The 15,580-nt window shown below is 39.6% G+C and overlaps 2 protein-coding genes across 3 annotated transcripts; both read left to right on the top strand.

Annotated features, from left to right (window-relative positions):
• The first annotated feature begins 4,376 nt into the window (after positions 1-4,376).
• Positions 4,377-5,666, top strand: LOC149949556 (uncharacterized). 2 transcript variants are annotated; one of them, XM_090167860.1, is made up of 2 exons: positions 4,377-4,679; positions 5,286-5,666. In XM_090167860.1, exons 1-2 carry the CDS (start codon positions 4,388-4,390, stop codon positions 5,291-5,293), a joined length of 300 nt encoding a protein of 99 aa, XP_090023986.1. In that variant the 5' UTR covers positions 4,377-4,387; the 3' UTR covers positions 5,294-5,666. The 2 variants fall into 2 exon arrangements, with proteins under 2 accessions (XP_090023986.1, XP_090023985.1); XM_090167859.1 differs by lacking the exon at positions 5,286-5,666 and adding an exon at positions 4,871-5,001.
• A 4,380-nt stretch (positions 5,667-10,046) lies between these two features.
• LOC149949555 (uncharacterized) lies at positions 10,047-11,408 on the top strand. The gene is made up of 6 exons (XM_090169444.1): positions 10,047-10,143; positions 10,334-10,414; positions 10,468-10,590; positions 10,654-10,843; positions 10,914-11,059; positions 11,125-11,408. Exons 1-6 carry the CDS (start codon positions 10,047-10,049, stop codon positions 11,406-11,408), a joined length of 921 nt encoding a protein of 306 aa, XP_090025570.1.
• Positions 11,409-15,580: the final 4,172 nt, after the last annotated feature.

Here is a 15,580-nt window from a genome sequence, read left to right as displayed (position 1 = left end):
GGGGAATAAAAAAGGAGGCGGTCTTATTTTTTGCGTAACTCGCGCCAGCTTTTTACGTCAATCGCGTCATGAAACGTTATTTTTAAGGAACCAATGAGTTTGCAGTATTATTTGAATTGTTTTAAGCGGAGGAGAATAGCGGGGGCCCCAACGGGTGGAATTGGAGAAACGCTAAAAATAATCTAAACATATTCATAAATAAATAAATACATTCTTGGTATAATAATAATAATATGGAACCAATTTCAAATGTCAACCCGAAATTGTTGACCCTTTACTTCTTCGTGAAAAGGCTGTACCGTATAATATTGTTTATAAATTTAATATTTTAATGATATCTACTCAGAGTGACGTCATGACTAAAAGGAAACTACTCCTTAGCGAGGTGTATGTCCCAAGTGACGAAGCCCGTTATAAAGTTGATGTATCGAAATAGGTGATAGTATGTGAAGATTGTCATATTTATGGAACTATGATGTAGTCTTATGGTGTCACCGGTTTTATGTGGTATATTATTCCTTAAGCAGAGTGTAATAAAAATATGTAAATATTATTCAACCCGAGATAAGACGAAATTGATTTGGCCTTAAACCTTTAATTTTTATTAAAAGGAAAGTTTTGCACGAGAAGAATAAAACGGGTTGTACTTATGATCAATGTTAAACCCATTCGGTTATACTTATCAACTTAACATTAAAAGTACTAAACAATGTTATTATTTTTTCATGGAAGTAAATTTTTTGCAGATGGTGAATCGAATCTGAAAAAACGCCAAATGGTTTCGATTGCACCTATATGTTCTGTAGTAGCCAGTATCGAGACCGAAGACGCTGGTTTGGCCAGTATCGAGACCGAAGACGCTGGTTTGGCCAGTATCGAGACCGAAGACGCTGGTTTGGCCAGTATCGAGACCGAAGACGCTGGTTTGGCCAGTATCGAGACCGAAGACGCTGGTTTGGCCAGTATCGAGACCGAAGACGCTGGTTTGGCCAGTATCGAGACCGAAGACGCTGGTTTGGCCAGTATCGAGACCGAAGACGCTGGTTTGGCCAGTATCGAGACCGAAGACGCTGGTTTGGCCAGTATCGAGACCGAAGACGCTGGTTTGGCCAGTATCGAGACCGAAGACGCTGGTTTGGCCAGTATCGAGACCGAAGACGCTGGTTTGGCCAGTATCGAGACCGAAGACGCTGGTTTAGCCAGTATCGAGACCGAAGACGCTGGTTTAGCCAGTATCGAGACCGAAGACGCTGGTTTAGCCAGTATCGAGACCGAAGACGCTGGTTTAGCCAGTATCGAGACCGAAGACGCTGGTTTAGCCAGTATCGAGACCGAAGACGCTGGTTTAGCCAGTATCGAGACCGAAGAAGCTGCTTTAACCAGTATCGAGACCGAAGAAGCTGCTTTAACCAGTATCGAGACCGAAGACGCTGCTTTAGCCAGTATCGAGACCGAAGACGCTGCTTTAGCCAGTATCGAGACCGAAGAAGCTGCTTTAGCCAGTATCGAGACCGAAGAAGCTGCTTTAGCCAGTATCGAGACCGAAGAAGCTGCTTTAGCCAGGATCGAGACCGAAGAAGCTGCTTTAGCCAGTATCGAGACCGAAGAAGCTGGTTTAGCCAGTATCGAGACCGAAGAAGCTGGTTTAGCCAGTATCGAGACCGAAGAAGCTGCTTTAGCCAGTATCGAGACCGAAGAAGCTGCTTTAGCCAGTATCGAGACCGAAGAAGCTGCTTTAGCCAGTATCGAGACCGAAGAAGCTGCTTTAGCCAGTATCGAGACCGAAGAAGCTGCTTTAGCCAGTATCGGGACCGAAGAAGCTGCTTTAGCCAGTATCGGGACCGAAGAAGCTGCTTTAGCCAGTATCGGGACCGAAGAAGCTGCTTTAGCCAGTATCGGGACCGAAGAAGCTGCTTTAGCCAGTATCGGGACCGAAGAAGCTGCTTTAGCCAGTATCGAGACCGAAGAAGCTACTATGGCAGGTACCGAGACCGAAGAAGCTGCTTTAACCAGTATCGAGACCGAAGAAGCTGCTTTAACCAGTATCGAGACCGAAGAAGCTGCTTTAACCAGTATCGAGACCGAAGAAGCTGCTTTAACCAGTATCGAGACCGAAGAAGCTGCTTTAACCAGTATCGAGACCGAAGAAGCTGCTTTAACCAGTATCGAGACCGAAGAAGCTGCTTTAACCAGTATCGAGACCGAAGAAGCTGCTTTAACCAGTATCGAGACCGAAGAAGCTGCTTTAACCAGTATCGAACTCAAAGAAGCTACTATTGCAGGTACCGCAACCGAAAAAGCGGCTATTGTACTTACTTTAACCTTAAAAGCAACAGCTGAAGGTAACGCAACCTACATAGCAGCCCTTGAAGGTACCGAAACCGTAAAAGCCTCTAAAACTACCGAAACAGGAATAGTTACCAGTGAAACCGTACATGCAACGTCTGAAATTTCTGACGTCCTAAAACCAATGTCGCCGCAGTCGAAAAATGTTCCTTTGAAATCCACATCTGGTTGCGTCAGCAGGAATAAAAATGAAGTCCAGGAAGATGATGAGGTCATTGTCGACGGTACTCCGGATATCGTTCTTGTAAAGATATGCAAAAAATGCAGTTCTTTGAAAAGCCCCCTTAAAACATCGCGACCTTCGAATAACGTCGAGAAATCGGACAGGAGTAATAAAAAGCAACGTAGAATTTCAACTCGAGCTCGACGTAGACGCAAATCGGTCCCTTCTAGGGTACCTTCAAATCCAACCAACCCTCAGGTCGTCACTTCACGTCAACCTCCGTTACTGCCTTTTCCACCGACCTGTAATACCGCTATTAATTTTAACGCGGGTAGCTATCAAGATAATGCATTTGGTACCATGAACCGTTGGCTCCAACAATCTCACTACCAACACAATTTTGGATGGCAAAGATCTCAGTTTGCAACCGTACCTTATCATCAGACTGGCAACCCATATTTTTACCAATCCGACAGTTATACACCCTATTGGCAGAAACTGCCTTACGACGAAAACTTCTGGACCAACTCGGGTGACAGGTACAAGAGACCGTGTTCGTGGTTATATCCAAATCACGAGCAATCGAGACACCACGCGACCATTCATAATTCCCAATATACGAGCTTCGCATTTAACGGCGATATCTGTAAGCCTAACGATAGATATTCAACTCGGGGCATAAAGAACAAAATAAATGCCAGGAAAAACATCTTAAACGGTCGCAAGAGACAAAGAGCGTCAAAAGGTCGAGTCGGCTGTACAGTGTCCAATACTGCCCACGCACTTGTGGTCAAAAAGGATCCAATTGCATTAACTCGGGAAGATAATCATATTCCTAATATAACGGTTCTCTCCAGCATCGTAACATCGAACTCCTGTAGTCCTGTCATTGGAGTTAAACAGTATAAAGATGCAGCTAGTGATGTTGAAACAAATTTTGTACCAAATCCGGACTTCCAAAGCCATTTGAACGAGAAGTCACACCCCCAAGACCAAAACGACATCACCACGTTAGATTCCAAAGTAAAGATCGAAATTAAACAAGAATTGGATAGATTTGGCGGGAAATCCGAGACTTCTGCGTTACCACTAATTGACAGTCCGAAGAATATCCGCAGGGAAGGTTCAGTCCGCATTTCAGGTAATGAACCCTACCAAGACTCCAGCGACAAGCCGGCAGCTACCTATGACAACTCAAGCGAGATGTTAAACAGATGTCTAACTGAGGGCAACCTTCGTCAAACAATGATGATCAAACAAGTACCTTTTTCATCCGCTCCGTTATGTAACTTCAAGATAAAAAGTGCGAATTCGAATCTACCTAATAGAATTAAGCGCAAAAAACTTCGACGAGAAGCGAAACAAGCGAGAAAGAAAAACGCTTTTATGTCCAAGGTTGATTCAAGGTCAAAAGCTTTAAATGTTGATATGGAAATTTCAAAGAATTGTACAGCATCTTCGTATCAATTTTCAAAATCGAACAGCGAGGAAACACTGTCATCGAAGAGATTTGAGATGGAACTTCAATCTCAACTTTATTCGACCCCAGATCCTTCATCTTGGAAGTCCAGTATCTTTGCTAATTCTAAATCAAATTCAGCTAACTTGGAAAACGTTTCTTCTGAGTTGTCTTTTCCCGCGAGAGAAGTGGAACCAGAACCTGATTTCTGGCGTAATGTGTATCAACCATCAGATTCATCAAGATCCATGGCCACCGCATCAGCAAGTTTTAATTCAACAACTTTGCTTGCAAATAAAACTAAATGGGGAGATGGTATTTTTATAAACCAACCATTCGAGGGAATCGAGGCAAAACGCTTTAAACAAGAGATAATCAACGATTGGAGTTACGCTGGCTCCGGGCCAGACACGTTCCCGATGGATAACCGAAGCGAGGCATCTTTCCCTTTCTCGGGTGCTTTAGTGGAATTGGGAGAATTGGGATTCGCTGAAAAATTCATCGAAAACTGTATCTATTCGCAAAGCTTCGAGAGTTTCCCAACAACTACTACTGCTGCAACAAACAACCTACGACATCTTCAAGGGGCGCGCAGAAAGGTTACGATGGTAACAAATGTAGGTCACGAGAAGCGAGGTGGCGCACGTAGAAAGCGCAAGAGAAAGAGCCATCACAAGTCAAACGGCGTCGTTGAACAAGATGATCCGAAAAGTGAGTCGATTCCAGGCAGTCCTAATAAATCTTATATTAAAAACCTGTCCTATATTACACTGTAAATCTGTGAAATGTCCTAAAGTCATATAATATTAATAACCTAATTAACGACCGAAAATTATCGCTTAAAATGAGTATGAACTTAAATATTTTTGTTGAATCAACGAATTTTACATGTTTGCCTCCAGGTTTAGCAGAAGCTAGCGGTGATTGGTGCTAAAGTTTAAGGGAATATAACCTGCGAAGCATTCTTTATGGAAGACCCCTTCAATTTTTCATTTTCCCTGTACAGTGGCTCCAAACATTTTTAAAGCCAAAGGCCAGAGTCACAAACGTTGGTGTTCCACACCAAATGCCTGAGGTTATATTCCCTCAGGAATCCATACCTCTACTTGGAATGATTATCCTGCCGTATCGCGTATGGTAAGATTACTCTGACGGCTAAGGCCCTGCCTACGTCAGCCACATCGAAACGAAAATCTGCCGCGATAAGCATTCCAAGTAGAGGTATGGATTCCTGAATATACTAGTAAAAATGTGTAGCCATAGAAAACCAGAATTTCTAGATTATTATTTAATAAATAATATTAGTTTTCATTGCAGATCAGTAACTTCTTTGGATTATACGAAATAGTGGAACTTCAGTGTTATTCATATCTTTAACATATTTTGAGTATTGTTTCCTTTGTTATTGTTTTGTACAATTTTTTGTAGCTTATGTAATTTAAATACTTCATGTTAATTTTGTACTTTCGGAAAGTAGTTTACGCCAATAGCACCCATTAAAGTTTACATTTTCTTCAAGCAACGGTTCAATTAACATTTTATACCGAGAACCGGTTAATGTTCACGTGGGTTTTTGTGTAACAAATATCTATTGGCGTTATTGTTGTTTCGTATTGCAAAAACCGGTATTATGATATTGTTTCGTATAGAAAATACCGGTTAGTGTTCTCATTTTGTTTCGTATAACAAATATCGGTTATTGTTATTATATGGTTTCTTATAGCAAATACCGGTTAATGTTTTCACCTTTGGTATAGCAAATATCGGTTTGCTTTCATGATTGTTTTGTGGTTATTTTTTGCATATATGGTCACCTCTCTGTACCCGATTGCTTTTGTTAAATATGTAAATGCTTCGTGTAAGTACTTTCTAATACTTAATAAAAATAATTTCATTAGAATAATATTTGGTTTTGTTCTTCCAACACATTCTAGGTAATTTGTTCTTCTATATCACCTTTGGTATAATGTGATCGAAATAATGTTGTTCCGCGGTTGTCTACTTTTTGATTAAGTTGATTTAGCTTAACCCATACGAAACATCTCCGGAAAATGAAATTACCGATTTCAGAAAAAACGAATGCTGCAGGCTACAAAGTTGTCGGCGAATTTGAATTTCATAGTTACAAATGTTATCGTAAATAACGCTTAACAATTCGAACGGATTGCTGCTATCTTTGGTAACAGGTGTTTTCTATTTGTTATCGTGTTGATGAGTCTTTAAAGGGAGTAAATCAACGAATTGTACATTTATGCCGCGATGAGAGTTGTTGATTAACTTTTAAGAGAGAAAAAACTGATCATCCTAGACACTTAATAGAAGATCATTTGGTTCAAGATGATTCTGATATTAGGTTCTCGTTAAAAATGATTAACTGCCTTGTTAAAAATGGTTCGAGTAGTAGAATTAGAAAGGCAAACCGAAAATTGTCATTTTATTCGATACCGAAGGTAATTCTAAAAGGGATCACCACAAAGACCTAATATGATAAACTATGTCAAATTTATTTTCGCAGATATTCCTGTCGTCATTGGCTATTTTATTTAAATAACCCGGGTTTAAAATCTAATCTGGGTTTTGTTTAGGGCCCATAACATTATTAATTTCAAAATTTGAAATTTGAAATCTAATTTTCGTACGTTTTGTCGCTTTGAGGAGATTACCAACAAAATGGCTGCCTATTTAGCAGCTACGCGCGAAATGGTTTGCATTTTTGACCACACTCCCAGTTTCCTTCCTAGTGGCGTAGCTAGCATGGGGTGTGTCAGAATTTATAACCCGGTGTACCTAGTAACAGAGACCATACCACCGGAGGCCTATCATCATAGTGCCCTACGCCAGCGTCCCTCTAGCCCGGACAGGTGACAAATCCAGCATGGGTAGCAGAACCCTACTACTGATGGTCTCACCTTTGACGCAAGCCACTCAACCCAGCAGAAGGTGCAGCAATGGGTGGACCAATCCCCACTTCGCACACAGCAGTGGGATTTAGAATGGATGCTATAGCAACTCCAGCCGACACCCTACCTATGAAGGTAAGGAGTCAAACCCTTTGGAGAGAGCTCCTAAAGGGGAACGACGAGCACACAGCAGCCCGCATAACCCGGCACAGCTGTCACCGGAGATCCCGGTGGGAGATGGGTCCGCCGTGCCCTCATACGGAGGCTCGCCGCCCCACAGCAGGCTACCCAATCCGCCGAGGCGACCAGTTTGCCTGGACCCTCTCCGTTAGCCTGAACCGAAGTTCAGTATCCAGCCCAAACCTGACCGAAGTCGGAGGTGGAGATAGGACCATTTGACCAGAGCTAACATCTCCCAGTGCGCCACCGCCCTTATGGGTTACAAGAGCCGGACCCCGACTCCCCGGTAAAGCCACCAGTTATTGCACACTCTAACCCATTTAGGGCCAGCTAGCATGGGGTGACACCCGGGGCTGATATCATGGTGTGCTACTTACTAGTTGGTGTAAGGTTTGATTTTTTAACGGTCGGGTGTCACCCCCAAATCATGCCCAAACGGGTGGTCCGCCCCCTAGCTACGCCTCTGTTCCTTCCCTTAGGTGCAAACCATTTATAAGTGGGGAAACATTCCTATTGTAATATGTGTAGACTTGACTGACTGAAAAAGGAAGTGAAATTAAATTTGAAATCAAATTAAAATTTGGAAAACCGTAAAAGATAAATGTTTGAACAAAGCAATTTAATCGAGTTGAGTTATTTTGCAGTAAAGTAGAGTACACAAATACAGTTAAAAATTTTCATTGATAATAACATCAAATGCATGACGCATTCATTTGAGATCGAGGTTCTGAATCAGAACTTGTATGAGGTGCAGTGGACTCTCTGGACTCTGGATTTTCTACAAGCTCTACAAACGTGTTGTGATTTTTTTGTATAAAATGGAATTGATGAATGTTGAATTTATAATACGCCATATTCGCCATTAATTATGAATATTTAGAGCCCCCACAATTCAATTAATTTTAGTAGTCAGAGCCTTTATTTTAGTAGTCAAATGCCGTGACTAGTGCTTTATATCCAATCCTGATCTCAATACCATGAAAAAAATTGAAGTGGAAAGAAAACCAAATTAATTTCCGCCTCCTGCTGTTTTTTCGGTTGAAATAGACCATGAAAACGAGGCTCAAATCGTAACTTCTATCAACTTGATCCACTATTGATTCTACTTTATACTCCCTTTAAAGTACGGTGTCGAAATACCTGTAATCAGAAATATTTTGCTTCTTTGTCAAACAAAATTCCGCGTTAATTAGATAACAGTTGAAATACTAAAGATAAGACTCGGTAGAAACAAATTTAGTCGAATTTTAACTGGTAGAGTATTTTCATCAAGATAGAACGTATAAACGATAGGACGTCAATTCAATTAAGGTAAATTATTTCACCAATATTTATGTTACCAAGAATGTAGTTGATTTCTTAGGGTTACGAGTAAACGGATTTCAGAATCGAACCCTTAGTACCATGATCGTCTAAAAATAGTCATTCCGCCAACAGTATTAAAAAAAAATTTAAAGGGGAACGGTCAAGCTTGAACCAGTTAGATAGCCCTAAAGCCTATTAAAAACTAAAATTTATGGCGAAAACCGCATCAAAAAATATTGAGTGGTTAATTTTTAATAACATAAAGAAATTTCGGGAAATCGAAAAGCGCGCGTCCGCCGCGACCCCTGGTGAGAAGTCGGTGAGACAGAAAAACAACGTAAAAGCGCGAGCTGCTGAAGACGCAAAAAATATGTTTTGCACGCGCGGCGCGTTCCAGTTATAAGCGACCTAAGCCTAAATTGCGCGTTTTTAAAAGTTAGGATAGTTCGCAAATCGCTCATACGGGGTTCGGGGCGCCGGCGGCAGCCCCTAAGATGGCGGCGAAAATTCAAACCCAAACACCTGGCGTTATTTTTCGTTTCAACTTTTTGGGCCAAAAGCTATTTTTTCAAGACAAAAAAAGGTACGTGTTAGTATATTGAACGTCTTGTTAATCTTTTGATACGTAAATAAGGCCATATTTGGAAAAGCTTGGCCGTTCCCCTTTAACAATTTTATTATCAAATCGAGTTTGGATCGAGGTTTAGATCTACCAAGGCACGAATATTGAAATGGTTTTAAAATGAAAGGGATATTATTAATTATAAATAAATACAGTGTCGATATTACGGAACTTAGATAACCTGAATAAAACAAGGATCTCCAAGATGGAGGTAAAAGGTCGGGGATTTTATTCAGTTAACCGAAGAATTTTGTGATATGTTAGATTAAAAAGTCAACACTATCCTCTAATGATTAATAATTAAGTATGATGGTAACTATTTTCCCGTCGCTGAGTTTTTAACGATAGTTTGTGTCGCCAAAGACCATACAAATTATTACGTTGCTAAAGACTGATAACTTACCGCGAGCTGTCGCTATACTTTGGAACCTATTTGAAGTATCAGCCAAAGCAAAAGTAAATAGGGGGAGAAAGTCTATCACTGCCTCCAGATTTTACCTTCCACCATGCTTGACACCCTTTTTAAAGAACTAGTGATCACGTGATATTTCTAACCAATAAGGATAGCACATAACGCGCATTTGTGGTATTCCGGTCCGCGCTCAAGATGAAAATTTTTAATTTTATTCCCTGGCAACCATGTCACCGCCTCGCGATTTCAAATAGTCTCTCTGTCAAATGCTGAAAACTATTTACTTCGATAACGGTTGATTTTAATTAATAATTACTATATCAATGGTAAAATAAACAAAAAAAGGTCGTAGCTATATCTATTATTTCAGTTAATCTTGCAAATTGTTAGGCCTTAACATCGTAGATATACCAATTAGTCCCGATCTCTACTCTTAGATGGCGCCCCGCTCTCAACGATTTAAGGGTACGTTCAGTAGAGCTCATCGCTGACAGCGATGAGTAAGCGCTGACACCAATTTTCTACTGTACGCTTTTTCACGTTTCCGGTGTTGACGTCACGATGCTTATCGATAACTCATCGAAGTCATCGGCTCGAAGAGTCGGTTTTTTAGTCATCGTGACGTCAAAGTTTGGTCAAACGCGTTGGTTTAATGGAAAATGGCGGATCAATTAATGCAAATTGCACTCCAGGATTCTCACGAAACGTTCTATTTAATTGCTGTCAGACCTGCTGATCACGCTAGAATTGTTAGAGGTATGTTATTGTTTGTAATTTTATTGATACTAGTTTTCCTACAGAATTTGTATGAATGTATTCTTTTGTGAAATGTTAAGCCTTGGCATTTTACCGTGTGGTGCAAGGTGCATATCTGCATCAGAGCCTTTTAAAACGCTGCTTCAATTAGTAATATCTATTGAGACATTTTGTATAACATTTATTTCAGACAAAACCTTTGCTAATTTTTGTTTGAAGCAAGCTAAATTAATTGGTGTAAAACCTCAAAGATTACCACCAAAACAAAAAAGTTCAACAAATGAAAAAAACGTATTGAATCAACCACAATCAACCGGCATACAGAAACAAAATGTGGAAAACCAATAAATGTTAAGAAAAGTCCAAAAGATGATGGTTTTGGTTTTATCAGTCAAGAGCAAGAGAGTGATGAAATGAACACACCTACAGAAAACGATGAATTAAATGGTAAACTATTTAGTTTACTCCCAAAATCCTAATATCTTTACAATCAATGTTTTGTATCCATAGGTTCTTCTAGTAGATGGGATACAAAATCAACACTGTTATTGATAAGTTTGTATTCCAATCATAAGGATGAAATAGACAATGCCAGAAAGAAAAAAAATATCTGGAGGAAAATAGGCGAGCAAATGAAGGAGAAAGGATATAATTGGACTGCTGATGACTGCGATATTAAATTTAGGAACCTTAAAGGAACGTAAGTTGTTTATGGAATTTTATTTTCAAATAAGATGGTTGTAATAAATATATTTTAATTTTTGTTACAGCTACAGGAAAGTGAAAGACAAATCCAACAAAAGTGGCCAAGGCAAACAAACTTGGCCTTTTTATGATGAAATGGATGATATATTTAGCACTGACCATGCAATAGCACCTGTAAATTTATTAAACTCAATAGGTGAATCACCTACTGGTAATTAATGAGTTAGAATGTTTGTTTATAATTTTTAAGGTAATTATCACTCTTATTTTATTTAGCATCAACTAGTGGTAACGTGTCAAGATGTAGCTCCCCGGTCCAAAATAAATACTCTACATCTTCGCAACATTCCTCATCGCGTTCCCTACACTCCTCATCGCGTTCCCTACACTCCTCATCGCGTTCCCTACACTCCTCATCGCCTTCGCTACACTCCTCATCGCCTTCGCTACACTCCTCATCACCTTCGCTACACTCCTCATCGCCTTCGCTACACTCCTCATCGCCTTCGCTACACTCCTCCTCGCCTTCGCTACACTCCTCATCGCCTTCGCTACATTAGCATAATTTATAATGAGATGAGCATTTTGACGATACCACATTTCGGTTTGATCTTCAAAAAATAGGGGTAGGACGAGAAGAAGATCGGCATCCGTTATCCTGGACGGACGCCGCTTGATATTATTTTATTGTTGAATCGGATTGGTGGAACCTTTATGGCTCGTTGATTGCCTAGTGCTAGAGGCACTGCCAGTTGTGACTGAGGGAATGATAGGTTCGTTGGTGGCCAGTAGGGAATCTGACCCCCTATTGCTGTTGTGGGTTTGTAATATACTGGTACGGTGGGGGTGGATATACGAGTTGTGAAAAGCTTACATTTGACATATTAGCGGGATTTACCATGTGGCTGTGTGGGCAAACATTTGTTGGATGGATCGGAAAGTAGATTGAGTTCTGGTGGAGATGCATTTGGGACAAAATCTTTGCGTTTGGATCGACTAAGGTTGGTAGCCCCTGGGGCTGCTTGGTCTCACTCGACTGATAGGGGGGTGAAATACATTATTCGGAACTAAGACTGGTGGTTGCGAACCTGTCGAGTGAAACACGCTAATATTTGTTAGCCTTTGCTGTCCTTATCTAATGTTTATCTTGATTAAGTACTCAGTACAATCAAATGAATCAGGTAAGAATATCCTTCTGTGTTAGTCATTCCGAATTTCATTACGACATTTTGACAATTATTTGAAAATAAAAAAAGATCCCCAAGTGCTATTAATAGTAACATTCTAGTGTTAACCACTGATAATTGTCATACAACTTATCTGCTCTCAGTTTCACTCAATTAATGATCAGCGTGTACTAGCAATTTATAGATTTAGCCTAGATTATTGCTTTCAAAAATTGGCATTTAAAACTCCAACGTTGTCTAAAGGTCGTAGGTTCGATTCCTGCCCGAGGTGATATGATTTTTCTCAACCACTCTGGTATGGCACCACACGCCGAGGTATTCCTTGTTTAAATGAAACTTCTTATTACAAAATTCCAGCGTAATAACCAAAAGTAAATTATCATTGTTAAAACACAGATGTTTAGGTTTATGTTGATTTTGTTAAATGCCTATAGGTTTCTAACGCATTTTTATAGATTTTTCGCTTACTCTTCGTGTTATGTTGTTTAGCCATTTTGCATTAAAACATCTTGGTGTTTAGGGAATCAACGGCAAAAGAAGCCGTTTACATTTATAACGCGTTAAATTGCAATTCAAATGTTTAAAAGCTAAACTTTTTTCTGTGTAGTATCGGTCCTCCACCCATAAAATGGCTAGGTTTATATCTCAAACAATGTTTAATCATAGTACTACACACCCTCATACTATAAAAAATGGAGAATTATAATTTATTTGTTTCTTTCGGTGTTATCAGCATATTTAGAAAAGTCCCCGTAGATGTAGCTATATTTGTGTTATTAAACTTAATATTAATCGGATGGAGCTGCAAGATATCATCAACTTTCTCGGAATTTGATTTATCAATCCATTCTTTGAAATAAGTAGAAAAATTTAGCTTGGCATTTTCTCCTTATAACTCGTAAACTAAACAATATATTAAAAAATATTTGATTATTTGCGCCTAAAAACGTCTATGTTCACCTTAAGCATAATTAAATACAGAAAGAATCCCAAGAACACTAAAGATAAACCTAAGTGAAACTGTAATGTAGAAAACCTTTCCTGAACCTCACCTGGATCAAAAATAGCAGTAACCAAAATAAACCAAATGCATATTGAGTATCTCCCCTAGTGACACTGTTATTAGAATTGCGCCCTCCTTTAGATTGTTTACAAGTCACCCTTTGTAATGTTACGTTAATAAACAGTATTTAAACCGACGTTTAATAATTATTATTACGCCCGCATAGTAACATTTCATGGTGGCAGAAGTCTCCAGAGTTTATTGGTACTTGGTTGTATTAGAGCGTTTCGATTAGTCACTGTCCATATCGAAGATTGAACATTAGGATATCAAGCAAGCGACAAAGGTCATTTCTTCTTCAATCAGTGACAAGCTGCAAACCGCGATGGAGCCCAACACATTGTACCAGGTATCAACGCCTGATCCTTACAAATTCGGTAACCCATCGTATTGCAGAACGAGATGGGGGCTGAGACGTCCAGGAGTTTTTCTTCTTCAGACATGGTTGAGAAGCTGCAGACCAAATCCCGGGTAGGTGGACAACAGCATAGACAGAAACGTCACGGATCAAGAAGGTCAAACGGTGAAGGTAAGAGTTTTCTTTAACTTTGAACTATCTATCAAAACTGGACTGGCAGACGAGAACTTGACGGGTCTGGGTTCCATTTCCGGATCATCAGCGTTGGAAGACTGCTCGCCCTGGCTGGACTCACCATCATAATAACCATCGACGAATTCAGATAAACGCTTTCCCTGATTAATTATGTCGTCTGACGTTGAAGGTTACGTTTCTATACTATAACGCTCTGGATTAAACCAGACATTTCTAGTCCGCAGGACATCATTGACATTTGCAACGTAGATTCTATAACCATCTGCATCGCTTTCGTATTCAACGAGAAATATCTTATAAGCCTTCTTTGTCAGCTTTCTTTTTTACGCTTTTGGAAGATGCGTGAATCATTCTGTTCCAAAACCACAGAGATGCTTCAATGACAGGTTTGGCTTTCAGATCCACAGTTCATACGGGCTCTTCCCAGGAATTTGTGTTGGTGCTGAGCGATTCATAATATAGGTCGTCATCCTTAAGGCTTCAGCCCAGAGCTTCGTTGGAAGTCCAGGCTTAGAATGTAACATAGGGCCCTTAGTTGAAGAATCATGTCTAAGTGTTTTGAAAGTATCATAAATATAAGAAGTTCTTCTAAATCAATATATCATTTTATATCTTAGGTCCAGCTTTACAATGTGATGATAAGCGGAAAACGTTAAGTTAATTATTCATGGGGATAGACAACAGGTTTAATTAATTGCAAAGCACATAATTGTCTCACCGAAAAGCCCTTTCTCAATATTGTGGGTCAATTAGAGAAAAAGCAATGGCCCGATGACCTTAACCGGTCGGATCTCACCAAAGGGGGACTGAACGACAGGAAGCAACGCTTGGAATCTTGGGGACTTTTGGGGTTTTGGTGCAGTAACTTTGTACAAAAATTCCACTCTCTTCTTATTTAAAATTATAGTCTAGATTTCCTGGATTATAAAGTGTGTATAAATGAAGGGAACTTATTTACGTCTCATCTCTGTTGACCGAGAAGAGTAAATACAAAGAATGTAAAACTATTTGTATATGAAATATTGGTTTTTGACGGTATCCCTCGATTACTACACAACTCGTAGGACAAATTCTTCTAAGAGCACCTGAAATACGCACACTAAATGTTTACACCTACCACGGTTAACTGTTTTTTTTTCGGCTTAGTAATTTTTCGGCTTTAACCTAGGATTTCGCATCTTAAGTTTTTTTTTAATTTGTTTGAGTAACAAATAATATTCAAGTCGTGTCGTTTTTACACACAATCCTAAGGATTTGTCTGTATTAGTCTCACGTACACTGACGCCGATGCCATCGTGTCGCGCATATCTCTTCAATGGTTAGGGCTAGAAGAGTCAATGATATCTCGTTCGAGTGTACATATCTCGCCATTGATAGCTTTTCATTAATTTTCGAAATCGAAGCCCAAAAAGTTGGGCATTTGCCCAAGTTACCGTTTTCGGTAGTTTAGCTTTGTGTGGTTGATATTTTGTTAAAAATAAAGTCCGGTAACGTTAAAAAATATTATTTGATAGGTTAGGATTCAGCGGAACTATCCCTTCGGTTATATCAGAAAATATTTATGTTAAGTAAGGTTTTCGGGGTTATTTAAGTGACCCCTATGTTCGTGGTTTTATATTACCGCCTGAAAGTCGACATAACGTTCCTTAATTTAAGTCAGATTTTCATGAAAGTTATATTTTTGAATTTCTGTGTCTTCCATATAACCTAGAATTACAATGACGTAATTACGCTGCTTATTTTTAATTCTAAGTCATGTTTTTTGGACAGCGTATACGTACCCCCCTCAACTTCCAACATAGGAAATACGCGTGGTTATAGAGACTATAGGCGAATTAATCTCTGGTATTTTCCAAGGCCGTTCTATTATGACCCAAAGTAACAAATAAGTGTGGCACTTATCGAAGTAATACGTGATGCTTACAACGT

This window comes from Leiobunum rupestre, chromosome 3 (assembly GCF_980474605.1).
Source record: "Leiobunum rupestre chromosome 3, qqLeiRupe1.1.hap1, whole genome shotgun sequence".
Classification (NCBI taxonomy): Eukaryota; Metazoa; Arthropoda; class Arachnida; order Opiliones; family Sclerosomatidae; genus Leiobunum; species Leiobunum rupestre.
The sequence above is the reverse complement of the archived record's forward strand: the minus strand, read 5'-3'. Positions and strand labels throughout refer to the sequence as shown.